The 19,492-nt window shown below is 44.7% G+C and overlaps 1 protein-coding gene across 1 annotated transcript; it reads left to right on the forward strand.

Moving 5' to 3' along the window:
- Positions 1-8,508: 8,508 nt before the first annotated feature.
- On the forward strand, positions 8,509-19,078 carry LOC102930420 (keratin, type II cytoskeletal 5). The gene is made up of 9 exons (XM_007058528.4): positions 8,509-9,556; positions 10,240-10,454; positions 12,520-12,580; positions 13,423-13,518; positions 14,179-14,343; positions 15,218-15,343; positions 16,342-16,562; positions 17,807-17,841; positions 17,957-19,078. The coding sequence occupies exons 1-9, from the start codon at positions 8,771-8,773 to the stop codon at positions 18,283-18,285; spliced, it is 2,034 nt and encodes a 677-aa protein (XP_007058590.4). The 5' UTR covers positions 8,509-8,770; the 3' UTR covers positions 18,286-19,078.
- The last annotated feature ends 414 nt before the right edge of the window (positions 19,079-19,492 follow it).

Here is a 19,492-nt window from a genome sequence, read left to right on the forward strand (position 1 = left end):
CAGGAAAGCTGTTAAACATGTGCTCAAGTTACGTGTGTGCTTGAGCATTTTCTAAAAGGGACCTAAACCTTTGTTTAAACGTTAAGTCTCTGCGTAAGTGAAACAGGGGCCTTTGTTGCATTCTGTGTGGCCTGAGAGGTTGTCAGCATTTTCAAACCTGGCACCCAAGCCTAAGAACCTAAGGGAGACATTTTCAAAAGAGCCGAGTGGATTTAGGCACATGCGTCCAGTTGAAAGTCATTAGGACTCGTGCTGCTAAATCTCTTTAGTGCTTGAGACGATCTCTCCCAAAATCTATATGTAGGTTCCTAAAATGAGGGGCCTAATCGTCACAGATGCTCGGCAGCTGCAACTGTTGTTGAAGTCAATGATGCTCTGAGCACTCGGCACTTCTGAAAATAAGGCCATATATTCAGACCCTGGATATCGATTAAGGAAGGGAATTAAAGTTGTGAAACTGACTTTAGATAACTGTGTTTGCAAATGTTAGCTACAGCCATGCGGATTAGATTTACAAATGGCTTATCAAATACTAATCCTCGTGTTCTCTTATTGAAAGGAAAGTTTACCCCGTTGTGTTACATTTTCAAACTAAACCAAAGGCAAACATGAGATTTACCATGCAGTTTACATGTAGTCTCACTAGGTGCCTAAAAACCTTTAAAAATCTGGCCCCAATTCCTACCTCCCATAAGTGCTTTTGAAAATTCCACCTGAGATCGCTGCACTGGAGTTTCCACAGTGTAGAAAGAGAAATACAAAGAGAAGGAGAGAAAGTGGATTTGTGTTTAAAAAAATACCTTTAAGAACAGTTAACTTTTCCAACAGGGCAATTTTAAGTCTGATTAATTTGATATTAAGAAAATGATAGTACAATTCCTAAAACACTTATGTGGAAAATTCAAGTAGCATATACAGCAGATGAGAAGAATATCTTTGTCCAAGGGGGTTAGACTCTGATGTAAATTACACTGATGTAAATCTGGAAATATGTCCCTTGGTCTCAATAGAGTTATTCCGTATTTGTAATTGAAATTTGAATCTGGCCCAGAAGTACTTGATAATTTTATTTTATATTGTACTTCTTGTGAGTATAGTCATCAGTAGCAATGGTACCCCCAAAATCTCCAGAACTGTGTGTTTTAGCGAAAATTAGTCTGAACAAACCACCTTCATGTGTACTATCCAGTTTATAAATACCAGGTTTGCCATGAAATTCCTTCATGTTATTTTTTGAGAATGCACCACTAAAAAAGGCTACAGATTTCTACACTTCTTCAATAATAACGACAAACAATAATTATACTCCCTTTTGACTGTTTGGTATGTGTCCAATAAAACTGGATTGTAATTTATGATGTGTTCCTGCCTATTTTTACCCAAGAGTTGAATTTATAGTACAGAATATTTCTGCACCATCTTTTACAGTAGAGGGATGTATTAATAAGAAGGAAAATGGGATTTTTTTCCCATGGCAAATGTTTAAGGTTTGTCAAAAACATGAACATTGAAAACCTGAAGATTGAGCTGACTTTCTTCTTCTTGTTGTTTTTAGCCAAATGTTTTCAGTTTTTGGCAACTGAAAGCAAAAACATTTCCTCGAAAATGGAAACGTATTTGGCCGAAAACTGGAAAAACTTGGGTTTTGGGTTTCTGATCAAAAGTTGTCAAGGAAAGCAGATACTGTCTGTAAACGTTTTTATTTAGTTGAAAATGCACATTCCATCAAAATGTTTTGACCAGCTCTACTAACTAGCAAAAATAATTTTGCTGAAAGATTTCGGGGAAAGACTCTTATGGCCTGATCACAGTGGTCTCTTCTGGCCTTAGAAACTATGGATCTACATTTCTATTTCTGCATTTCTTAAGGTGCAAGATCAGAAAGAGACATTCACTGCATTTTTTGGTAGCTTTGGGGGAAATAACTCGAATTCAAGTTGTGCGGCTGTGGGGTTCTTTTGCTGGAACAGAGCATAAAACACCTAGATGCACTGGTGGACATGGAGGGTGGAATATTTTAGGGCTGTGGTTCTCCACCAGGGGTACACGTACCCCTGGAGGTATGCAGAAGTCCTCCAGGGGGTACATCCACTCATCTAGACGTTTGCCTAGTTTTACAACAGGCAACATAAAAAGCACTAGCAAAGTCAGTACAAACTACAATTGCATACAGAGAATGACTTGTTTATACTGCCCCATATACTATGCACTGAAATGTAATTACAATATATATATTCCAGTTGGTTTATTTTATAATTATATTATAAAAGTGAGAAAGGAAGCAATTTGTCAGTAACAGTGCTCTGTGACACTTCTGTATTTTTATGTCTGAATGTGGAAGCATGTAGCTTTTAACTGAGGTGTAACGTGGGGGCACGCGAGACAAATCAGACTCATGAAAGGGGAACAGTGGTCTGGAAAGGTTGAGAGACACTGTTCTAGGGAACCTAAAACAAGCATTAATCCCCGATTTACGTAACTTCCGAATTTAGGGTTTTAAATGACAGCATTGTTAGAGTGCTTCATGTAGCAAGAAAACACATGATTGTAAAACTATTTTAGAAATGTTTCAGAGTAGCAGCCGTGTTAGTCTGTATTCGCAAAAAGAACAGGAGGACTTGTGGCACCTTAGAGACTAACCAATTTATTTGAGCATAAGCTCTCATGAGCTACAGCTCACGTCATGGGATGCATTCAGAAATGTTCACCTAGGATTTCTTCCTTGCACTTTTGTAATAACTGTTCACAGAGCGGATTGATGCTGTTGTGTTAGGCTTATCTTAAAGGAAGCTCAGGCCTTTATTTATTGATTTCCCCACCTAATTATAATTCTGACAATCACAGTTTCAATCCTAGTCCTTCTAAGTGGCGAAGCTTGAAGATGATGTGGATTAAGGATTGACTCAGTTTCGGTCTAACTTAAATCCGGTCATTACCAAAATCACAGGTGTCAGATGCTAATCTCAGTTACACCCATGTATATAAAATGTAACCCCATTATGATTTCACTAGTTGTTGTTGTTATTCCTACAATATGATGTAGAGATCCTGGCTGAGCTCCAGGTTCCATTGTAACAGACCACACCCTACAACCACATAATAAACAAGAAAGAGAGTAAACATAGGCACAAAGACGGAACATGAACGCCCAGGTTCACACAGCAGGTGAGTGGCAGAGTGAAGAATAAAACCTGTGTCTCCTGAATCCCAGTTTAATGCCCCTAGTTATTAGCCCACGATACCTCTTAATGATCTGGTCCAGTGTCTCCCTGTCAATTGAGAAATGCCTTATATAGAGACATCGGGCCAAATTCATCCCTGATTTACACCAGTGCAAATCCAGATTAACTCATTTGAAGTCAGGTTTCAGAGCAGCAGCCGTGTTAGTCTGTATTCGCAAAAAGAAAAGGAGTACTAGTGGCACCTTAGAGACGAACCAATTTATTTGAGCATAAGCTTTCATGAGCTACTGCTCACTCCAGATTTAACTGATGGCAGAATCGGTCCAGTTTTCCAGTGAATACACAATGTTGCTAGAACGCATAAATGTTCAGAAGCAGAAGACGACAAATTAACTCTGTGCACAGCCTCTTTGCAAAATAGGCTTCTTTGAGAATAAATCACCTTGACATACAACAACCGCGAAAGAAACCTGTATCCCAGCAGCACAAACAACCCCGCAGGGCTGGGAGACACTGGAATTCACTGTCTTTCCAGGAGAGCTTTCCTCTGAACACGAGAGCAAGATCTCAGACTGGAAGGAAATTCTACTGAACTAGAAACCTGATTTGGATGTTATAATGTTTCAGAGAAAAAAACCCCAGTCATTTTGCTCAGCCCAGAAATCTGAAAGGTGTAAGAATCCCCACTCAGCGTAGACAAAGTCTGAGATGTATTTGCATATAAAGGGGGTGCAGCATAAGACAAACAGGAAGGGAAAAGTTGCTGGGAGAAAGGCATGCCAGGATTCCAGTTTAAGCTGCCACTTCTTTGCCATATAGGACAGGGTAGGGCACAACTTTGATGGGCCTCAGTTTCTCCCACGTGTAAAATGAAGATCGCGATCGTGTACTTTGCAGAGGTGTTGCAAGGATTCATTGCAGTGGTTAACATGCCCCACCCTGGGAGGCGCAGTGCATTTTTATCTCCCTTTAAAGCTAACGGGAGCTGAGAACACACGGCTCCTTGCAGATTTGGGGGTAGATCCACCAGCTGGTGGCAATTGTCGTGACCAGCTGAGGAGCTGCCCCTGGGACTTTACATTTGCAAGTGCTTTTGAGGGTTTAAAGTGCTACATAAATGCCAAGTGAATTCAATTTTCCTGCAGACTGAAATATAAACTCAGGGCTAAATTTTCATACCCAGGTGCCTGAAGTCAGTCCCCTAAAGCCAGATTTAGGCACCTAAATAAAAACAAGCTGATTTTCAGAGGTCTGACTTCAAGCTCCCATTGAAATCAGTGATTGGTGTCATGCAGAGTGAGCTCTTGCATTTTTAAAAGGACCACCTAAGAAAACCTTACTTAGACTCTAAAGTATTTTTGGACTGGAAGCACCTTTTTGTTCTATATATGTACAGAGCCTAGCATGCTGGGGTGCTGAGCCATGGATGTGCTGTTGGAACACAAACTATTAGTTTATTATTAATACTGGAATGCCATCAAACAATGACTAAAGCAAATAAACAAAAGGCATAAAACCAGGACAAGATATTTTCAAGTCTTTTTTTTTTCCTGCCATAAGCCTAAAAGTATTAGGACCCATTCTTCTCTCCCTTAAAGAGGTGTAAGTGACTTCATTGACGTCAAAGGAGCTACACAGGTGTCAAAAGAGAACTAGACCTATTGCTCCTTGTTAGGATGTATCACACTTGATGTCTGATGCAAAAACAACACCACAGACAGAGATGGAAGTAGAAGCAACCAGCTGCCCTTCTGGATGACATCACTTCCTGCTGTGTGCCTCAGTTTCCCTAAATGTAAAAAGAGGATAATGATACTGCCCTCCTTTGTAAAGTGCTTTGTGAGCTATAAGCTTGGAAGGATTAGATTTTTATCAGTAAATGTCGGTAAAAGTCGACCTCACAGTACACACGCCAACCAACAAAATAATATTTTGATTGATAACCATCAGAATTCACAGACAGGCAGAGGAAGAAAAATGCAGCTTGAGAACTTATTAGAGTTTGATTTAAGGATATTTACGTTGCATATTTAACCATGATAACGTTTTAACTTTTTGAATCTCAATGTCATTAAAAAAATATTGTGTGTGTCCCCCCCAACACGCACTCTCTGACCTCCACACAACTTCCTGCAATTCCTAAAATGCAAATAGATTAAAATAAAAACATGCTTAAAATCCATAATTTTGTGCAACTGAACATTTAAATTGAGAAACATTTTAAAAATGCCTAAAAATAGACATTGATATTGGTCAAATTTATATAAAAAAAATAGAAATCAAAGTCTGCCAAGCCTAGCTATAGAAAGGCCAGGTATTAATAGTATTATTATGAGGCAAACCGACACTTCTGATCTTTTAGTACCAGGCCCTGGTAGCCTGATTTATGCAATCAGCCTCGCTCCTGATCATGCAGATGACAAAATGTGAGTAGAGGTTGACCCTCTGCAAAACAGCTGGACAATTCATGTTGGAAAGAAGGCGTGTACGTTGCATTCTTTGCTCATGCAAACGTCCCACTGCTGGGTCAAACCCAACTCATGCTGGTGACACAATTTACCTCAACAGGATTACTCAAGCGAGTAAAATGAGCAAGCTTAGGCCCTCAATCCATGACAATATTGCCCAAGAGCGGACTTAGTAGACACTGCGCGACCTTTCCATGCCTTAGTGTCTCATGCCGCCAGCTGTTTTACATTTTGATACTCTTCGTAATGACCCAGTGAATGAACATTATTTGGTGGCAACATGCATACTTACACGTTCCAGTGTAGTCATTCATTCATTAAAATAAAAATGAACATTTCATGCTTTTTCATTCAAACTTTTCATGAATACTCACACTGTGGTCCCGCTGGCATAACTTGGCATTGCTCCACCGGAGTAAATGGGGCCAGATTCCCACCTGGTGTAAATGGAGGTCGCGCCATTGAAGTCAATAGATATACACCAATTTACACTTGCTGAAAATGTGTCCCTTCCTGTTATGGGAAGGTATCTATTAATCTAAGACACTATGGGCCTGATTCTCCTCTCCCTTTTACATCAGTATCGGTCCACTGAGGTCAGGAGACTCACAGCTTATGTCGATATCAATGAGAGGAGGATCGAAGTCTTGATATCGTCCATAAAGCCAATGCATGTTGGAATGGAATGCATGTTGCTATGGCAATGTCTGGACAGATCACATGGGAGCTGATGTCGTTATCTTTGTCATAGATAACGTTACATTTTTAAATGTAACCTCCAGATACGTGAGCAACCAAGCTCTTTCTAAACTCTACACTCCCGTGATTAGAGCACCCCCTTGCTACAACTCAGCCTTATCCCTACCATTGGAGGTTTAATTAAATGATTAATTTCCAGATTTCTTACCTGAATGAGCTTCAGGTGTTAATGACTCACATAACTGGCAATAAGTGGCAACAGGAATGCTGGGGGAACATACATTGTGCAAGCATCAGGTTTTCTGACTGCAATAAAAAAAATCCGTTTTAATTCAGATTCTTTCAAGTTCTCAGGCAAAGGAAACTAGTTTTGGAAAGTTACCAACAGAAAACAAGCTACGATACGATGATGATGCCCCTAAGCCTCTAATTCTGGATCCATTATCTCTGCTGGCTGCTCATTCACCTAACTCTGCAAAAATCCAGCTCCAGACAAGGTCTCAGCTGCCTGCTTTCCTTATGCAGAGCAGTATCCCATTGAAGTTAATGGAACTAACTGCATAGCGAAGTACCATTCAAGGCGGACATGGCTGGCAGAATCTGGCTTACGAGTAATTCCACTGGCCAAGATTTTCAAAAGTTTCTTGTGATTTTCGGGGGCTTTCACGATTTGCGATACCTTCCAGGGGACCGCTTTTCAGAAACTGCTCTCTGAGAATCAGAGCCCCCTTAAACTGGCTCAAGTTGGGCACCCAAAAGCCAAAGTGACCCAAATCACCAGAAACTTCTGAAAATCTTGACCAGTGCGGTAAGCGCAATGAGAGCATTAACCTAAGTGAGGAGGTGCAGCATTGGACCTAAAACCAGAACGCTGTGAATTCCACTAGCAAATGTCACTACTGTGCATTGATGACTGGAAACCTCCTGTTGAATATTGTAATGTTGCAGATCAGCCGGTGAAAAACAAGCACAACAAAAACGCACCTTCACGCCTTTACTTTTAGGATTGACCCTGACTGAGAAGTCCAATAGAATTGAATAGGAAATGCTACCCTTTCTATAGGTTTTTTTTAAAAAAAGATTCCTATAGAATAGAATAGATAATTCCATCCCTCCTGTATCATTCCATAGGGCGGCTCAAACAGACTGTAGACTTCTCCTTATGTACCAAATGCCATAGACCGTATCCTCCGCTGGTGTAGCTCCAATAACTTCAAGGTTGAAGCGTCTATCTGACCCCATAAAAACAATGAGGAGTCCGGTGGTACCTTAAAGACCCTGTGGAATTTAAGTAATTTCTATAGACCCCTATTGATTTCATTCCAGTTCAAATCTACAGCGCTTTTCCTTAGGGAGCACTCGCATATGATAATGCTTCCTAATGTAGTATCAGGTTTCAGAGTAACAGCCGTGTTAGTCTGTATTCACAAAAAGAAAAGGAGGACTTGTGGCATCTTAGAGACTAACCAATTTATTTGAGCATAAGCTTTCGTGAGCTACAGCTCACTTCATCGGATGCATACTGTGGAAAGTGTAGAAGATCGTGTATAAAAAGATCTACACTTTCCACAGTATGCATCCGATGAAGTGAGCTGTAGCTCACGAAAGCTGATGCTCAAATAAATTGGTTAGTCTCTAAGGTGCCACAAGTCCTCCTTTTTTTTTTCCTAATGTAGGATCGATTTTTTTTTTTTGGAATGAACGTGATGAACATGGCTTCATCTTTGAAAGCCATTTCAACAGTCAATTGCAGCTCTGTTTGCCATAGGTAAAAAAAAAAGAAAATGAATTAAAGCTAAAAAAGCTTAAAGCTAAGCCTTTCAGAATTGCCTCGAGGATTTGCACACCCAGCTCCCACTAAAATGATCAAGAGTTGGTCGTCTACATTCCCAAGGAGCCTTTGAAAAATCTCTCTCTCACATACACACACATACTTGCACACCAGTGCTGTAATAGCCGAAACTGGCATTATTGGTGTCTTTAGGTATGCAGATTTCTAAGCAGATTGTGTATCATGTCCTCTGCAATGAGAACGTGCAGCCCCTTTGCAATGTAAGAACCATCCCCCAAGCCCTGCAAAGACTTGAGCATGGAAGTAACTTTACCGGTTAAAGTCAATTGTACTGTTCACGTTAATAGAGCAGCTGGTGTGGTCGTTTACAGACGCTAGCTCTGTGATAGTGGATGATCCAGTGACTAGTCCGGACACACAGGAGTAGCCTCTTCATGCCAAATCTCATGAGTCAGTGTTTCAGAATCAGGCCTACAATCTTGTTTAATTAAAAAAACAACAACCCTGCTGTGCAAGGGCAAGTAAGTGCACTCCGTTACTTTCTTGCCCACAAACAATGCATTTTTCAGAGCCAGGCGGCTACCTAGGTGTGTTTGACAAGACAAGTCGCTGCAAGGTACGTCAAGCCCATGAATGCAGCGGCTCAGCTCTGCATCCCATGCCAAGTGCTCCAAGCGGATAAAAGAAGCGGCTCCCAGCTCTCACCTCAGAGGGGTTCCATCTCCTTCGCTCTCTGCTCTTCTCCCTGCAGCACAGCTTCTATTCCCGCACTTTGCTCCCCACTCGTTTCGTTCTCAATTGAACGAGCCACCATGAGTCGAATCTCCATGAGAAAATCAACAAGCGGGGGTGGAAGCAAGACCTTCAGCTCAGGTTCTGCTGGCATAGGTGGAGGTTTTAGTGGCGGTGGTGGTGGTGGCAGAAGCAGCTTCAGCTCGGTCTCTGTCTCTCGGGTCGGAGGAGGAAGAGCTGGCAGCTTTGGAGGTGGTGGCGGTGGCGGTTTTGGAAGCAGAAGCCTATATAGCCTAGGTGGAAATAAAAGAGTTTCCTACAGTACCGTCAGCGGAGGTCTCCGGAGTGGATTTGGTGGTGGTGGATACGGTTTTGGTGGAGGAGCAGGCTCTGGAATTGGTTTCGGTGTTGGAGCAGGCGGTGGTTTTGCTCTCGGTGGAGGTGGTGGGTATGGGTTGGGTGGTGCTGGCGGTGGCTATGGGTTGGGTGGCCCTGGGTTCGGTGGAAGGGGTGGCCCTGGGTTTCCCATTTGCCCACCCGCTGGCATCCACGAAGTGACCGTCAACCAGAGCCTCTTGGCGCCGCTCCACCTGGATATCGACCCGGAGGTCCAGAAAGTGAAAGTGCAGGAGAGGGAACAGATCAAGACCCTCAACAACAAATTTGCCAGCTTCATTGACAAGGTGAGCACCTCTCCTGAATCCACGGGCTGCAAAGTATCTTCTCTGGATTGTTCAGTGTCTTCAAGAAAAAAAATTGAATGCTACCCTTTTCCATGAGCATGCGTTGTCTGGGCAATTTCTGTATGCCCCATGGTTTATCCACAGGCAGTGGATTATTAGTATTAGGAGAAATCGCTGATTTAAAAACCAGGAATTTTCCTTAAATCTCCATTTCATGCTGCGGGGACAATAAACTGTTGTTTTTTAAAAATCCTTCTCAGCCTTTCGCTTGATGATAAACTCTCCGCTAGTGTAATTCGGTGGAGCTCCATTGGATTCAATAGCGTTACATTGATTTGAAGTAGTTGTGAATCTGGGGCCAGATTTTCAAAGATATTTAGGCACCTAAAGATAGGCTCCTAGTGGGCTTTACAAAAGTACCCGAGTAGGTGCCTAACCTGCTTAAGTTCTTTTGAAAATCCCGCTTGCATCTTTAGGTTCCTAAATGCCATTGAAAATCTGGCACCTGGTCCCAAAATGCCTATATGAAAAGTACCTGTCATATCCTCCCTACTCCCATCTCTCTCTCTCTTTTTCTCACTCTCTGCCCTGAACTGAACAAATCAACCCTTTTCTCCTCAGTGGTTTTGTGAATTGTTTGAATGGGTTTAAGCACCTGCCCGTGGGTTCTGTTTTTCCCCCAGGTCCGATTCTTGGAGCAACAGAACAAAGTATTGGAGACCAAATGGACTCTACTGCAGGAACAGGGCCAGACGACCATTAAACGGAGCCTGGAGCCTCTTTTTGACGCCTACATTAATAACCTCAGGAGGCAGCTAGATAACCTCTTGGGGGAGAGAGGAAGGCTGGATTCAGAACTGAGGAACATGCAAGACATGGTGGAGGATTTTAAGAACAAGTAAGAAAGTCTGCATTAAAATCTAGGCTATTGGTATGCATGAAAAACCAAGCCAGGCATTTCATACTGTATGGAGCATCAAAATGCCTTACATGGGCATCACGTGGCACTTGCTGCTACTCAAAGCAGATGCATACACTGAGCCAGATTCTGATCTCGGAGCATCTGGCTCTAGCTCCATTGAAGGTCAGTGGAATTACTCTAGCGTAACTGACATCAGAATTTGACCCACTGATTTGTTAAAAATTAAACAGCAGAGGCTTTTAAAATTCATATTCACAAGTATAGTTGATGTGCAAAAATTTCAAAAGCACCGTAAGTGACTTAGAAGCTTAAGTCCCATTTTCAGAAAGTGACCTAGCACTTAGAACTAAGACCCATTGACTTCTGATTTTCAAAAGTGACAGGTACTTAGGTGCCTAAATCCTACTGGCTTTCAGTAGGACTTAGGCGCTTTTGAACATTTTACCCCATATCTAAAATGCCTTCTCTCCATCCCTCATATTTACAAGACACTCTTAACCTTTGCATCCTATAAAGCATTAGGTAGCAAGACTGGCAAAGTGCAGATCTGAGAAAATTACACTTGAGGATCAGAAGAGTTTAGATAGATAGATGTGTTTTTAGTAATCTGCACATAATATTGGCATGATGGAATGGAATGAATTGGCTTCTAGTATTCATTTGTGTTTTTTGTATTTGTATCTTTCATTGGCTTTTTTAATGGTCCAAAATAATACAGTCTATTTTACTCATTATACTATGGTTTCCGGAGGATGGAAATACTACATGGGAAATAGACTGTGTCTTATTTCAAATCCCTCTTCATTGCCTCTTTCATCTCATTCCCATGCCAAATCAGATACAGAGTTGGCAAAAGCCTTCTGGAGACATCCAGATCACCTTTGCCGCAGCACGGTCAAGATAATGCTTCCTTTCTCCTATTTTTCCAAGACCCACCCTGCCTCTTTGATTTAGCCCTAAGCCATGAAGTTTCACAGAAGCATATTTTTAGCATAACGAAGTGCTTTTGCAAAACTCCAGCTAAAAGATCTTGGAATAAATTGTACAGTTAGATAGACAGGCTGATTTATGATGTATTCACAGGCATTTCCATGGCAGTCGCATCTAAAGCAATTAGTGACACTTGATAACGGGCCCTAATCCTGCAAAGATTTTATCCACATGCTTAACTTGATGCCTGGTGGGCAGCTCCACTGGTTTCAGCAGGGACTAATAAGAATGCAGAAAGTTAACCATGTGGGTAATTCTGTGCAGGTTTCGGGTGAGTAACCAACCAGTAGGTACCCTTACATCTGGGGCTAGATTTTAAGCAAGTGTGTCCGTTCTGATCTCTGCACTATTTTTCAAATGTAGACCCCTTCTTTCAGCAAGCCACAGCTAAAGAAAATTGGTGGTACTTATATGGCCCCAGGTTGCGCAGCATCTGAGCAGCTCGCAGTTGTGAACGTATTTACCTTAACACCCCTTCACTAGCAGTGCTAGTGTCCTTCTTAAAGATGGGGAATGGAGGCATGGAGCCATGAAGGCTAACATTTTCCAGTGCTTAAGTCACTTTAAAATGTATGATTCCACCAAAGTCCAAGGGAAGTTTGTAGCAGAGCAAGGATTTGAACTTAGGTTTCTGACCTCATGTGCCTGCACCCGACACACTGGACCATTTCCCTCTCAGGCAGTTGTAGGCGAAATGCTACAATTAGCCACTTCACGATGTGGATTCTGCTACCACCAGACCTGGTACCACTAGCTAAGCTTGGAGACACAGTGGCGAGATTTTCATAGGCACAGGTTGCATCTAGGCACCCAGCGCCCATTGATTTTCAGTGAGAGTTGGGCCCCTAACGGCTCTGGATTTAAAATCCTTCCCCCTCTCCCCATGGCCCCTATCATTTGGAATAGGAGTGGCTTGCATCATAGAAATGTAGGACTGGAAGGGACCTTGAGAGATCTCCTAGTCCAGTCCCCTGCACTCAAGGCAGGGTCTGTGCCTTCTCCGCTAGTCACTCAAGCGGATGGGTCCTGATCGAGCACTCTCTCTCAACAGATATGAAGATGAAATCAACCGGCGCACAGCTGCAGAGAATGACTTTGTAGTGCTCAAGAAGGTGAGTAGAGCAGTGTCACTCATGGGCCTGAGTCCGAGAGGCATGTGGTACCCGCAAAGTCCAACCAGCACGAGTGGGAGCTGTGGACCCCCCCAGCCTCTGCTCGACCGGGACCCGTCTGGGAATTACAGCTCAAACGGGCACTGGAATGTTTAGCAATACATTGTGGACGAGGTCCTCGGCTGGAGTAAATTGGTATGGTGTCATTCACCTTGGAAATGAAACCCCTTCAGGGCCGAGAGGAAGAAGGCCTCTTCCCTGCTGGCTGCATGCTCGTTACACGGAAAACAGTGGCTGGTGGCTATGCCTAGTGGTAAATCTAGTAGCCCCGCCCTTACCCTCTTGCACCCTAAACCTTTGCCACCCCCAAATCCAGGGTCGCCGGGGCTGAGAAGGGCTGGCACAAGGCACTTGGCACCAGCTACCCAGGAACTGCTGTAGGAACTGCAGTCAGAACTACCAGGATGTCCCTTTCCAGCCTGAGAGCTGGCTGCCCTATCCCAGTAACTCTCCTTGCTCACCCTCCTATCCCTCTGCCCACACCCCACCCCAATCATCCCCGCACCGATTGGCACAACACTGCCCCTCCCGCACCAAGTGGTACTACCTCAGTTCTGCTCACCTAGGACCATCCATGGCCACAAAAGACGGGACCGGCCTTGCCCTTTAATCACACACTTTAAAAGCACTTGTACATCACGATAGAGTGACTTCTTAGGCAATAACACTCTGCTAAGGCTGATGACAACGGACAGGTGGTTTTTTTGCTGTTGTCACCAGCGCCCTTTGGTTGACTCTGTAGCTCGTCAGGATGTCCGTGACCTTTGTCTTCTTTCCTTTAGGACGTAGACGGCTCCTACATGAACAAGGTCGAGTTGCAGGCGAAAGCAGACGCGCTGGCAGATGAAATTAATTTCCTGAGAGCTCTGTATGAAGCGGTAAGCAGCTGTCCCCCACTGTTTTAGAAACTTAGAGAGTTCCCCACCCTACCGCACCAGGCACTGATGCCAATCTATGGTATTTGTATGGTCCCCTTTAACATGGGACCTGGCACCTCATAGTCGTCAGTGTATTTATCAAAATTTTCAATGGTAAAATTTCCAAACATTTTTGTTGGTTTCATTCTGCTTTTCGGGTTCGGTTTTTGAAAAGCCCCAAAAAGGAATGTTGGTTTTAATTCAAATTAAATCAAAATGGAAAAAAAAAAAAAAAAAACCTTGGTTTTATTAGAGGTTGAAATTGGCCACACCAAAAAAATCAAAACATTTTGAATGAAAAATTGTTGCTTAACATTGTTTATGATCACTTATTAGCTGCACTACGGTAGCACCTAGGAGCCACAGTCACGGACCATGACCCCACTGCGCGAGGTGCAGTACAAATGCAGAACAAAAAGAGAGCCCCTGCCCCAAAGAACTTGCAATCTAAGTATAAAACAAGAGGGGAAAGGCGGAGACTGACAGACAGACAGGGGAGCCCAAGGAAACAGAGAGACACAAGTAGTCAGCAGAATGGGCAGGGATCTCAGGGCACCAGCTGCCTCACGGGTGTCAGCTCTACATACAATGCAAATGACCCAGGCTTTGCGTATCTTCTAGGAACTGAGCCAGATGCAGCAGCAGGTTTCCGACACCTCCGTCGTCCTGTCTATGGACAACAACCGAAGCCTGGACCTGGACAGTATCATCAGGGAGGTCAAAGCACAGTACGAGGAGATTGCCAACAGGAGCAGAGCTGAGGCGGAGTCTTGGTACCAGACCAAGGTGAGTAACCAGGATCATGAGTGGGACTGAAGGCCAATAATGTTCTGGGCTTTTTTTATTCCTCTTATTGCATTCAGTTCCTCACATAGCACCATGGTAGCTTTATGCTTGACTCTGACGGGTACAGGATCACATTTTAGAATGATCCAGTTTGCCAGAAGCTGGGAGTAGAGGACAGGGGATGGATCACCCGATGATTGCCTGTTCTGTTCATTCCCTCTCAAGTATCTGCCATTGGCCACTGTCGGTAGACAGGATACTGGGCTAGACGGACCTTTGGTCTGACCCAGTACGGCCGTTCTTAAGTTACACCAGGAATGGATTTGGCTCATTGCACACAGTAATAACAATAGTAAATGACTCTGCAGAGATTTTCATCATTAGTTCTCAAAACACTTAACAGTGTGGATAAGTATAATTTTAAATATGGGGAAACTGAGGCAAGGACCGTTTAAGTGACTTGACACTGGTTGCCCAAAGCGTCAGTGGCAGAGCCAGCACTGGAAGCCAGGTCTCGTGACTCCCACATTACTGTTTTAACCACTAGGCCACAGTGTCTATAGTCCTTGGGGTGCAAGGCTGGGAATGCTTTCTTTATTGTAGTAATTACAAGTGTGTCTTTGCTCTAGACGCAACATTAAGAATAAGTGGAAACACATTTGGGTTCCAAGTCCTACGATTATTACTAACGCTAGACGAACACACAAGGCCCAGCTGCATACAAACACCTTTGCCCTGCTAGTGTCTGGTGGCTTCTGAAGTACAAGACATAGGGCTCCCAAGCTATTTAAATGGATACTATCCAGTTCCTCAAGCTGCAGTAAGTAATGGGTTGTGTTCTCCCTCCTCCGCACCCTTATGTCTGAATATTTAGTTTGAGGAGCTGCAGATCTCCGTCGGGCGGCACGGTGATGACCTGCGCAACACAAAGGTCGAAATTTCCGAGATCAACCGGGTGATCCACAGGCTGCGGAATGAAATCGACAACGTGAAGAAGCAGGTAGGGTGGAGCATCTCGTGACCTGGGGCCAGCCAGTGGTTGGGCGTGAAGCACAGGCTGGGGGCAGGAGGGAGCTTGTGCGCTGAACAAGGGTTCGGCTGATGGGTTCGGAGCAGGGAGGTGGTTGAGGGTCCTCTCGCTTTGTAAGAAATAGTGATGCCAGCCTGAAGGAAGCGTGCACGGGACGCTGTGCATTGCATACCAAGCACTCACACTTGCAAGGCCTCCGTTACCATGATAGCTCATGTCTCTCCCGAATCTCTAGCCACTGGCCCCTCCTTTCACTCAACTCTTCTAACTCTCAGTGGTAACTTTCTGGTGGTCCATGGAGCAGTTCTAGGCTAGTGCTCTAACCACTGGGCCATCCTTCCTCTTTCTTCCTCTATTAAAAACAGTAAAGCAGCTCTAGTTTACACCAGCTGAGGATCTAGCCAGAGGGACTCTACCCAAGATGCAATACACACTGCCGATAAGCTTGAGAATCACTGATATTGAGTACATATCTGTTTGCCCCTTACTTACAAAATGTGATTCACGTTAATGGAGGGGCTGCTGATTTACACCACTGTAAGTGAAAGGGGTCTCATGCCCATTCCATTCAGTGAAATTACTCCTGGTTTACAGTACTGTAAGCAAAAGAGGAATGACACCCAATGGAGTTACTCCCAATTTACAGTGGAGCATGCAAAAGAGAATCATATCCATTGACTTCAGTGCAGTGACTCCTGACTTACACTGATGCATGCGAAAGAGAATCGTATCCATTGACTTCAGTGGAGTGACTCCTGATTTGCACCTGTGCATGCGAAAGAGAATCATATCCATTGACTTCAGTGGAGTGACTCCTGATTTGCACAAAGGGGACTCATGCTAATGATTTCAGTGATCTGTTTATTACTCCAGGCTTACATGGGCTTACATGCCCAGAGTGAGCTTTCACTCTCACATTTGGTTACCCCATTAAATAATAACCACACTTCAATGTTCCCGGTTTGCAGTGCGCCAACCTGCAAGCGGCCATTACCGAGGCCGAGGAGCGCGGCGAACTGACCCTCAAGGACGCCCGAGCAAAACTGGCTGAGCTGGAGGATGCCCTGCAGAAGGCCAAGTCAGACTTGGCCCGCCAGCTGCGGGAGTACCAGGAGCTGATGAACGTCAAGCTGGCGCTGGATATCGAGATCGCCACCTACAGGAAGCTGCTGGAAGGAGAGGAGAGCAGGTGGGTACACGATGCAATGCAACCACAGCCCTGAGGCAAGTGAGCAGCCCAATTGCTCCCCCGAGTGCAGGATGCGAGATTGGAACCCCATAATTCTGGGTATGTCTACCCAGCAACGGCGAGGTGTGACTGCAGAACCCGTGCTAGCCCTGACTGGGCAGTGACACAGGCTCCACATGTGAGTACACACCCAGGCTTGGACTCAAGCGGCTAGTTTGTACTGCCGTGGCTTCGCTGCTATTTTTAATAAGCTGGGCTGATCAAAGCTGCCTTGGGTACGTCTATCACACATGCAGCATTGACACCTCCCAACTGCAGCGTAGACATACACGCAACGAGGGACGGAACAAAGGCTAACTTTTCGTGTGAGCAAATAAGGTGCCTTCCTTCATGTTTGCACAGCTCCTAGCACACTGCGAGTGACACTGGAAATATGTCCCAGTAATTAGAAGAAGATAGGTAAAATGCCGCTGTAATTGGAGCAGAGATGGGATAAGGTGCTGCAAATGCAGTCCCATGACTGTGAGTATTGTGAGCTAGATTAGATGAGACTGATGTGTGATGCTTGACTGATGTTCAGAGTTTAAAGATGGGAATCCTAGTGCTGGAAGCTTTCATAAGGCTGGAAATCTAGCTGACAAAACTATATGTGTGAGGTGGGCTGGTGACTAGTCCCTCCTTTTCCATTGTTTTCATCCGCACTCTAAATGTTTTACCTAAACATCTCATCCGGACACTGGGCAAATTTCAGCTGGCTCCAAAGCTGGCTGAACAACGGGAGAGGGAAAATTCACCAAAATTCAGAAAACTTCCAGTCTCCCCCCTTCCATTTTTCCATGGCCTTAAAAAAAGTTTTTCCCTGAAATTTCCAATCCGGTTGGCTCTAATAAGTAATGGAGCTGGAATTTTCAAAGGGAGTAGGTAAGGCCTTTTTGAAAATTCCAGCCTATGCTCCTAAATCAATTCAGACTCGAAATAAGGTGCAACTTACCTAGGGCCAGGGTAGATTCTCCACCGCTATAGGTCTTTAAGTCAAGACTGGGGGCCTTTCTAAAAGATATGCGCTGGCTCATCCAGGACTTATGGGTGCAGGAATCCCTATAGGAGACTCTCAGGCTGTAGATGAGCACAATGGTCCCTTCTGGCCTCAATGTCTGCAAATCTGTCTGTATCGGTCATTGGCTGTCTGTGAGCTGAGGGCGCCACTTACATCCTTTCCTTCCTGTCTCTCTCTTCCCTAACAGGCTGGCAGGAGAGGGAGTTGGACCCGTGAGCATCTGTAAGTGACTCGAACTCTGACCTATCATTGGCTTTTCCAAATGAAGTGGATGTCTGGGTTTGGTTCCCCTCTGGAAAGCACAGAGGTCTCAGCTGTTGTGCTTGTCGTTTTGCAGCGGTGGTCAGCTCCTCGACTGGATACAGCGCTGGAGGCAGCCTAGGAGGAGGATACGGAGGTGGGCTTTCCATGGGAGGTGCCGGAGGAGGTGGCAGCTACGGTCTCAGCATGGGAGGCGGAAGTGGATTCAGCGTAGGCGGCGGTGGCGGCGGCGTTGGCGGTGGCAGCGGATTTGGCTACGGAGGTGGGCTCAGCGTCGGAGGGACCAGCCATTTCAGCACCGGAAGCGGAAGAGGCCTGAGTGGAAGTCTGAGCTCCGGCGGGAGGAGCAGCTCCAGCGTGAAAATCGTATCCAAGACCACTTCCAGCAAAAAATCCATCAGATAAAGACGAGGCCCCCAGCGATCCCTGCATGAATGAAAACACATTTCCTAACTACTGAAAGCAAGTGCAGCCCTTAGAAATCCATTGTGTAAATAGCTGAGCTAAGCCCCTCACTCATGTCCTTTCACCTTTTCCCCGTGGATTGGGTTCAGCCAGGATCTTACCATGGAAATCAGGAAGGTTGTTGGCCAAAGCATTGGTTGCAATCTGTTTCACATGTGGGGTTCTGACCAGCACAGAGGCCAGACCGTATTCCTGATTCGGCACGTGCTTTATCGTTAATTCCCATGGGAATCGTGAACTTAAAGATGAGCTGAAGCGCTTTGCTGAATCAGGACCTGTCTGATCACCACGCCCAGTTAAATCCATCACTCACAGCTGATGGGAAGGGGGATTTCCATTTTCATGCTGTGCAAACGTGCCTAGATATATGTTGCCTGAAATCCCTTTCCTGTTTGGGCGTGTTCATTTAATTCACAGTAAAAAGAAAATTTGTAGCGGCAGCCTCACAAAATTACAATCCGTCTGTTCTAGCCAAAGAAAATAGTTACATGACACTATAATAAGGTAAGATCTGTGCCCCAACATGCGTTCTAAGATGCGGGTGTCCTCCTTGCAACCAAAAACTATCTTCAGCGCTGTCATTTTCACGTGTGATCCGGAGGAAAAGGTGATTGCTTTTTTGGTGTATAAACTGAAGCACTGATTTCTAATTCTTTGTCCTCATGGCTACCGCCCCTTGACTTTCGGGCGTATGGTACCGTATGTCCAATAAACAGCATGTGTCATTTTTAAACTGTCGTTTTCCTATTTTTTCCTCCCCAAAATATTCTGAGGTGTATTATCATAGCATCAAGAGGACCCCAATTGAGAGCAGGTCTCCATAGTAGGAGTGTCGCCAGCAGATCGAGGGAAGTGATTATTCCCCTCTATTCGTCACTGGTGAGGCCACACCTGGAGTATTGCATCCAGTTTTGGTCCCCCCCACTACAGAAAGGATGTGGACAAATTGGAGAGAGCCCAGCGGAGGGCAACGAAAATGATTAGGGGGCTGGGGCACATGACTTATGAGGAGAGGCTGAGGGAACTGGGCTTATTTAGTCTGCAGAAGAGAAGAGTGAGGGGGGATTTGATAGCAGCCTTCAATTACCTGAAGGGGGGTTACAAAGAGGATGGAGCTCGGCTGTTCTCAGTGGTGGCAGATGACAGA

The sequence above is a fragment of the Chelonia mydas genome, chromosome 20, assembly GCF_015237465.2.
Source record: "Chelonia mydas isolate rCheMyd1 chromosome 20, rCheMyd1.pri.v2, whole genome shotgun sequence".
Classification (NCBI taxonomy): Eukaryota; Metazoa; Chordata; order Testudines; family Cheloniidae; genus Chelonia; species Chelonia mydas.

Coding starts and splice junctions, on each gene's coding strand:
- LOC102930420 (XM_007058528.4), top strand. CDS start 8,771: ATGAATGCAGCGGCTCAGCTCTGCATCCCATGCCAAGTGCTCCAAGCG. Junction 13,519..14,178: donor TGAGAGCTCTGTATGAAGCG/GTAAGCAGCTGT, acceptor CGTATCTTCTAG/GAACTGAGCCAGATGCAGCA. Junction 17,842..17,956: donor AGTTGGACCCGTGAGCATCT/GTAAGTGACTCG, acceptor GTCGTTTTGCAG/CGGTGGTCAGCTCCTCGACT.